The sequence below is a fragment of the Panthera leo genome, chromosome D1, assembly GCF_018350215.1.
Source record: "Panthera leo isolate Ple1 chromosome D1, P.leo_Ple1_pat1.1, whole genome shotgun sequence".
NCBI classification, from domain to species: domain Eukaryota; kingdom Metazoa; phylum Chordata; class Mammalia; order Carnivora; family Felidae; genus Panthera; species Panthera leo.
In genome coordinates this window covers 63,942,300-63,951,389 of record NC_056688.1, presented here as the reverse complement: position 1 = coordinate 63,951,389, position 9,090 = coordinate 63,942,300, and the positions used below count along the sequence as shown (strand labels likewise).

The 9,090-nt window shown below is 35.3% G+C and overlaps 1 protein-coding gene across 1 annotated transcript; it reads right to left on the bottom strand.

Moving 5' to 3' along the window:
* Window positions 1–2,763: 2,763 nt before the first annotated feature.
* On the bottom strand, window positions 2,764–3,723 carry LOC122200413 (olfactory receptor 2D3). Its single transcript, XM_042905992.1, has one exon. The coding sequence runs from the start codon at window positions 3,706–3,708 to the stop codon at window positions 2,764–2,766; it is 945 nt and encodes a 314-aa protein (XP_042761926.1). The 5' UTR covers window positions 3,709–3,723.
* Between the last annotated feature and the right edge of the window lie 5,367 nt (window positions 3,724–9,090).

The following is a 9,090-nucleotide window of genomic DNA, read 5'->3' as shown; positions in this document are numbered from 1 at the left end:
TTTCCTTTTAGCTTAAATCACACATAGTCAGTCTCTATTACTTACAACTAAGAACCCTAATCATATATTATCTTTATTATTATTTTGGGGTGTATGCACTAAATTTTTTTCTTTAGAAGCATTCTGACAATTTATTCCCTCTCACTATAGCAGGAGATATATCAAATTTTTTGTTGGTTTGTTCATTTTGAGAGAGAGAGAGAGAGAGAGAGATAAACTTCTATTAGTAATGTGAAAAATTCCCACTGGCATCTATTTTGATGGAATGAATGGGAGCATAATTCTCTCAGCATTTGAGTTATCCATTCCTGTGTAACAAACCATCTCAAAACTTAGTGCCTTAAAACAGTAACCATTTTATTTTGCTCAGGAGTCTGTGGTTTCAGAATTTGGAGTGGGAATGGAAAGTATTGGTAATGGCAATATTAAAGACATGACCATGGAGCGAATGGCTGAGATCATTGGAGGAATGAAGATCAGGGAATTCTGAGAATACAGATATTTGAATATTTGATTTTATGTGAAAATTAGATAACTAAAATATATAACAGGAGTAGTGTCTTGGGAAAGTGACAGTGATCCAGAGCTTAAAGTCTTCAAGGAAAAGGGGGAAGTGACTTAGGAATCTAAAATAAAGTAAAAATCTCACAATCCCACTTTCTCAGCCACCCCTATTTCTTCCTTCTTCCCCATGGTGAGACTTCTCCAAATTAGTGTTCATATATTCTGTTCACATTGTCTTACTTTTCCTCCTGTTACTGAAATAGATTTCATTTAGATCATCACAGGCAGCCAAGTCACCAACTTCACATATTAGTGTTTTGTCCTTGTCTATATCACTTCAACTAGCACATTCTGTTTGAATGAGTTTCCTCTGATCCTCACGCCCAGATTGGTGTTTGTCTATTGTAGTGCACCTCCAGTAATTTTAAAAGAATAGTAACAAATGCAAAAATGTGTATTAAAACACATTATGTGTCAGTCATTGTTCTGGATGTATTGGATACAATCAGAGTTGGACATGATAAAATAAGAGCTCAATAAGTTATTTTAAAATGAATGCATGGATGCATGAATGAAAGAAATAAGAAATATAGCTACTAGATTTTATTACTTCACTGGGGAGGTCTTCTACTGAAGAGTCAGTAGTTCTTGACTCATATCCATGGTAACTGTAGAATGGTTATCATGGAATCTCCTCTAGACATGTGATTGGCTAAAAGTTGGGGAAAAATATGCAAAGGGCTGTCAGCCAGATTGTTTGGACTAAGGGTTTATGAAACCTGAAGTAGACCCCAGAATTGACCATTGTAGAGAAGTTGAGACACAGTCAGATGTGGTTATAGGCATCTAAGCCTATGAAGGGGTCAGCCTAGGATTAGTAAACTCCAATTCCTCAAATTCTAATTTCTCTTTTGCTTTTGGAAGAGATATTCATTGGGTAAATAGGGCCCTTTCAAAAGAGGCTGACCAGAATGGTTAGAGGGTGCCAAAGCACATTACATGAAGGAAATTTAAAGAAACAACTGGGTGTTTGGCTGTGAGGATTGAATTTAGGCAAGTATAGAAACTGACTTCAGTGAATTGTGGTATAGTATAATGAAAGTTGTTCTAGGACTAAAACTAAGGAAAGTGGGTTCAACATAAAGGAAAATTGATTTTGACTTACCATAAGGAAGATCTTGGTAATAGCTAAGAACTATCTATAACTGACCCTTGAACAACACAGGTTTGAATTGCATGGGTCCACTTATATATGGAGTTTTTTCAATATAGTACAGTGATGTAAAGGTATTTTCTCTTATGCTCTTCTTAATATTTTCTTTTCTCTAGCTTACTTTATTGTAAGAATAGAGTATGTAATAAATATAACATAGAAAATATGTGTTGATTGACTGTTTATGTTATTAGTAAGACTTCCAGTCAATAGTGGGCTATTAGAAGTTAAGTTTTGGGGGAGTCAAAAAGTTACATGCAGATTTTCAAATATGTGAGGATTGGCACAATCTAGTTCAAGGGTAGCTGTATAAATGAAAGAGAATAATCCAAGAGAGTAGGGAGCTATATATTCTTGTTTTGGCAAATGCTGGACAATTACTCAATAGAAATATTATAAACTGGTTTAAGTCTCAGGCCTATGTTTGGAATAAATGACTGTGAAATTCCCTTTTTACTCTGATAGTCTATGTTAATATAAAATTTGGGATGATGAGATTAAAAAACTCATTTTTTTTGAGCTTTCAAGAGAAAACATCATGAACTAGGAAGTATTTTGCTTTTGGTACCATTTTACAAGGTGAAATGCCAAGCCATGAATGATCCCAGTATTAAAGACTCTTCCAAATATATTGGTTGTTTCTATCAGAGCCTATTCCTGGAGATTTATATGACTGGGACATCTAAATCTGAAATGTCTTCGATGTTAGGGTCATGTATGCAACTCATATTAGATGTTACTTCAAATAATCCAGTTTAAACCTCTTAGATTCAATTGTGACCATGCTTAAAACATATCCATATTAGCTGAATTAACCACAAACACAAACTCCAAAATAGTACTTGATGTGTTTCATAATCAAGAAAACCTAACTTTTTATCATTTTATTTCTCCTCTGTGTTCTAGTTTAGCATGGAGTATTCATGGATTTTAGAACATGTCCTTCACTTTTATACTTCTTGAAATGATCTAATTCATAACTGCCTACCAAAAGCCTGCACCTTTTTTAAGGATGTTACCATAGTTCTAAAAGTCAAACCCAGAGATCACTGCCTCTGAAAAAAGGACTTTCTTCCAGCTAGTTTCCTGAGAGCCCCTTTGACATCCTTGTTTCTCAGGCTATAAATTATGGGGTTCAACATTGGCGTCACCACTGTATAGAACACAGATATCATTTTATCCCGCTCTTTTGTGGTCTTGGAGTTTGGCCGCATGTAGGTGAATATTCCTGACCCATAGAAGAGGACGACAACAATGAGATGGGAGCCACAGGTAGAGAAAGCCTTGAGCCTCCCCTCCCCAGACTGCATCTGGATCACAGTGGAGATAATATTCCAGTAGGAGACAAGGATCAGGCAGACAGGAGCTAAGAGGATGACCACGCCCATTGCAAAGATGGCCATTTCTGTGCTATAAGTATCTGCTGAAGCCAGCTTCAGGAGGGCAGGAGGTTCACAAAAGTAGTGATTAATAATGTTCTGTCCTTGATAGGGTATTTGGAAAGTAAAGGTGGTATCCACCAGAGACACTAGTGCCCCACTGGCCCAGGATCCTATGGCCAACTGGAGACACACCTGGTGGGTCATGATAGTAGAGTAGTGCAGGGGCTTACAGACAGCCACATACCGGTCATAAGACATCACTGCCAGCAGTGCGCACTCTGTACACCCAACCAGAAGGAAGACAATTATCTGTGTCATACATCCAAAAAAAGAAATAGTTTTCCTCTTTACAAGGAAGTGGACCAACACTTGGGGGACAATGCTAGTAGAGAAACAGAGATCTGCGAAAGAGAGGTTCCTAAGAAAAAAGTACATGGGAGTGTGAAGTCGAGAATCCATGAAGATGAGAATGATGATGAGCAGGTTTCCAAATACAGTCAAAAGATAAATGATGAGAAAAAGAGTAAATAGCAGGATTTGGGTCTGCAAGTCCTGTGAAAGGCCAAAGAAAATAAACTCAGCCACAGAGGTTTGGTTTTCCTCTCCCATGAGATTTATGTCTGTTTACCTGTTGGTACAAATAAAAAGAACAAACTTTGGGTTTGTGACATCAAGTCCTATAGAAGAGTATCATTTAAGGCTTAGTTTAAAACCAAATTGGAGGGGCGCCCGGGTGCCTCAGTGGGTTAATTAACCCTCCAACTTTGGCTCAGGCCATGATCTTGCGGTTCACAAATTGGAGCTCTGGCGTCCTTGGGCTCTATGCTGACAGCTCAGAGCCTTGAGCCTGCTTCAGATTCTGTCTCCCTCTCTCTGCCCCTCCCCTGCTCACACTGTCTCTCTCTCTCTCTCTCTCTCTCTCTCTCTCTCTCTCAAAAATAAATAAATATTTTTAAATAAATAAATAAATAAATAAATAAATAAAGCCAAATTGGATATTTCTAGCCTTTTGCTATCCAAGTTGTTCTAGTTAATATTAAATAGAATATTGTAATTCTTATTAGGTGGTTGTAATTTAAATCCGCTTCATTTTCTTCCAAAACTCTTCTTCACAGTGCCACTTATTTATAGATAACTATGACAGTGTTAAAGCTTTCTTGGCTAATTCTGATATGAAGATATTAGACTTCATGTGGACTTTACTAAATGGCTCTACACATATTGTTACAAAATGACTGTGTATACTGTTAGCACTGTTATCATGTATAAAATTGCACCACTAACTGTTCAAAATACTCCATCTTTAATTATAACATACGCTTGAAAGATGAGAAACAGCTTTCAGGCATCAAACTCAATTTGACCTCTTAAAAAACAACAAATTTTTCTTGGTTTAAAAATAAAGCCTTAGCATTTCATACACTAAAGATTGTTCTATTTTAATTAAAGAGTAAAATACGAAAAGTAAAACAATTAAAAAAAACAGGAAAAATAAATTAAAATTCTTGTGATATCTAGATAGGATCAGACTGACACAAGAGCTGTCTAGGAAAACGTGAAGTTTACAACATAAACTGAAAGACTTCTGTGAGAAAATAATATCATGAATAAGATTAAAAGATAAACTATAAACTGAGGAAAATATTTGAAGGAGACATTATGTCAGACAAAAGTTAAAATACTTTATCACAGGGACATCCGGGTGGTTCAGTCAGTTAAACGTCAGACTCTTGATTTTGGCTCAGGTCATGATCTCATGGTTCGTGGGATCGAGCTGCATCAGGCAGTGTGGAGCCTGCCTGGAATTCACTCTCTCTTCCTCTCCCCTGTTCAGGTGCTCTCTGTCTCTCAAAATAAATAAACATTAAAAAATACCTTATTACATTAACATTACATATAAAACACTATGAAAATTGTTCAGTCCAAGAAATAATGGGCCAAAGACATGAACAGACTACTTACAAAGAAGAAATGCAAAGCTGCGAAATTTAAGAAAAATACTCTATATTATTATAACTAAATAAGTACAACTACAACAATGAGGGATATATTTTTCACTTGGGAAATTAGCTAAGATTTCAACAAAACAATCACATCACAAAATAGTAACTAGTAGTTTATTGAAAATTTAACACATGACAGGCATTTAACACATGACAGACACTATTAATCTTACTTTGCAGATGAGAAAACTGAGGCACAGAAAAGTTCAGCTACATTCCCCAAATTAAACAATTAATAAATGGCAGAATTCATTAACCATATAATGAGGGTGCAGGAAAAAAAAAGACATTTTTGTACAATGCAAGTGGGTAGGAAAATTAGTCCAATCTTTCTAGAAAAAAATTTTGTCAAATATATTTTAAAATTTAAATATTCATATACTTTGACCCAGTTCTCAATAGTATGGGGGAGGAAGATATTCTTTTTTTACTAGTCTTTTCTTCCTTGTGAGGAATAATCTGACTTGTGATACTCTAGTGTGTTGCTTTGTCCATATTTACTCTTGGTTAGGGTTATTGTGCTTTAAAAGGTCATGCATGTTCTATTTTCTCACTTCTTCATGGTACTGAACTGATAAAATGGACAAAGTCCCCCTCAAGTTGTAAGGGAGGTTGAAGATTTTGAAAGACTTTAGAGGAGACTGAGTACCCCAACCCAGGCTAATCAGAGTTCTGAATTTGAGTGACATTAGGGACTAGTGCAATTAACAAAAAGCAGTGTCTTATTTTTCATGTTTCTTGTTTCTTTTCTAGAACTCTAAGGAGAGGGGGGACCTGGGTGGCTCAGTCAGTTGAATGTCTGACTCTTGATTTTGGTTCAGGTCATGATCCTGGGGTTATGGGATCAAGTCCTGGGTGGAGTTTGTGCTGAGCATGGAGCCTGCTTAAGATTCTTTCTCTCTTTCTCTCTCTCTCTCCCCCTCAGCCTCTCTCCCCCGCTAGCACTCTCTCTCTTAAAAAAAAAAAAAAAAAAAAAAAAAGAACTCTAAGGAAGAATGACCAGGACTAGAATATTAGTATTAGTATTAGTAGTATATTAATATTAGGAGTTCCTGAGTTCCCTAGGCCTAATATCATCTAATACCCCCAAATATTATCCCAATTTCTAAATACATTTCTAGGAATCCATTCTAAATAAATATTCTAAATTTCAGAAAAATGTTCACAAGAAAATATGTTTATTATGTTAGATAATAATGGTTAAAAACAGACACATAGACAAATGGAATAAAGAATGTAGAAATAAACCTACACATGTACAGTCAACTGATCTTTGACAAGGGTGCCAAGAATACACAATGAGCAAATGACAGTCTTTCCAATAAATGGCGTTGGGAAAACTTGATATCCACATGCAAAAGAATGAAATTGGAACTTATTTCATATCATATACAAAAATCAACTGAAAATACTTACGACCTGACACTAAAAAACTCTACAAAGACAATATAGGGAAAATTTTCTAGGCATTAGACTTGGCAATGATCTTGGATTTGACACCAAAAGCACAAGCAATAAAAGCAAAAGATAGACAAGTGAGATTAAAAACAAAAGAAAAGTAGACTAACTAAAACCTTCTGCACAGCAAAGGAAAAAATCAACAAAGTGAAAAGGCAACCTATCAAATGGGAGAAAATATTTGCAAACCATATATCTGATAAAGGGTTAATATCTGAAATATACAAGGGACTCATACAACTCAATGACAAAAAAGCAAATAATCCAATTTTTAAAATGGACAAGAAAACTGAATAAACATTTCTCCAGAGAAGATATACAAATGTCCAACCGGTACAGGAAAAGTTGTACATCATCACTAATCATCATGAAAGTGTAAATCAAAACCACAATGAAATATTACATTACCCCTATTAGGATGGTTATTATAAAAGGGTTGGAAAAAAGACCCCAGAAGTTAACTAGTGTTGACAAGGATGTGGAGAAAAGAAAATCCTTGTACGTTGTTAGTGGGAGTGTAAATTTGTACAACCACTATGAAAAACAGTTTGGAGGTTTCTCAAAAAATTAAAAATAGAACTATCATATGATCCAGCAATTTCACTTCTGGGTTTATGTCAGAAGAAATTGAAATCAAGAAATATCTGAACTCCCATGTTCATTACAGCATTATTCATAATAGTCAAGACAGAAGCAATTTAAACGTCCACTGACAAATGGATAAAGTAAATGTTGAATATACATACAATAGAATATTATTCAGCCTTAAAAAAGAAGGAAATCATGCCATTTGTGACAACATGGATGAACCTGGAGGACATTATCCTAAGTGAAGTAAGCCAGATACATAAGGATAAAGAGTTAAAAAACAAACGAAAAAAGGACAAATGCTACATGATATCACTTGTGTAAAATAGTCAAACTCATAGAAGCAGAGTGGTGTGATCATTGCCAGGGGCTTGGGGAAGGAGGTAATTATTAGTCAAATTAGGTATTAGTCAAAGGATACTAAGTTTCAGTTATGTAAAATGAGTAAGTCCTAGAAATGTACTGTACAGCAGAGTGCCTATAGTTATTCAAAGAATAACTATTCCTCTCCCTCAATTATTTCTGAAATTCCAAAGGTAATATAATAACTTTTCTCATCACTATCAATAATGTAGTGTTTGTTATTTTCTTTTTTCCTTGACTTTATTGTCTAGCTGTTATTGAATACTACTATTTCTTCTCTTCCCAACAGAGGATGATTGATTTCATTAATAATAATAATGTCAGTCATCTTCCACTGGTACTTACAAAAAGTGGTTTTGCTAATGCCTTAGGGACCAATGTTAATATATGTTTTCAAAATGCACAGGAAGAAAGAACTTTCAAAAATTTATTTTTAGAAGTTTATTTATTTTTTATTTTCTTGAGAGGAAAAGGGAGAGAGAGAGGGAAAAAGAGAATCTTAAGAAAGCTCTATGCCCAGCGCAGAGCCCAACATGGGGCTCAATCTCACAAATGTGAGATCATGACCTGAGCCAAAATCAAGAGTCAGACACTTAACCAACTGAGCCACCAAGGCGCCCCATTTTTTTTCTTTTTTAATGTTTTTGTTCTTTAATAGGCTATCTATTACCAATATAGGAAAAATATAAAAATGGGTAAATCTATATAGCACTTAATTGAGGATGCTCTAAACTAAAGTCACTTTATTGCATCTGCTTTCAGTCTTGATAAAGTAACTGCTATAGGACTAGCTCTCTTGCTAGAAGCAAATATAAAACAAAATATGGAACAACTATATTCAGACATTGGATAATAGCCAGTTCAGAATGTAATCCTGTATAGCAAGGAAGCAAATAAGGTGAGTTTCATGGTCACATTAACTTTATGCTTAGAGGCACTTTCAGAACCACAGTCCATGCAGCTGGAGCCTAAGCAGAACATGATGGCCTTACTGAGCTGAGGAGACAGAGACCCATAAATGATAGTGCCAAAGCATTTGGAAATTGTGAAAGAGCATCAGAAAGGAAGTAGTTGTACAGTAAAGGCACTTTAGGAATCTGAACAAGTCTTGGCTGCATAATAAGCAAAGCAAGCATAGGATAAGACAGGGAAAACGCCTGAAAAAACAACTATTAGGGGCCAGGTAAAGCAGCAAGATTTTGGAATTCCAGCCATCCAAAATTGAGGGGCTTCATGGAAAACTCTTGGCAATGAGTTGCTCAGTGAGTTGCTTCTGGCAATGAGACCTCTCAGAGGACAGGTCTTAGGAATAAGCTATGATAAGTTAAAAATGCATTTTATAAACCCCAACATATAAAACAATAGTTATAGCAAAAAAATCAAACAGAATATATAAAATGGAATTGCAAAAATACTCAATTAAACAGAAGGCAAAAAAAGATGAAAAGAACAAGGAATACACGGGAAAAATAGAAAAGCAAATACAAGATAATAGACTTAAACCTAATTGTATTCATAATACATGAAAAGTAAATGGATAAAACATTCTTATTAAAAGGGAGAGATTGAGAGCTTGGGA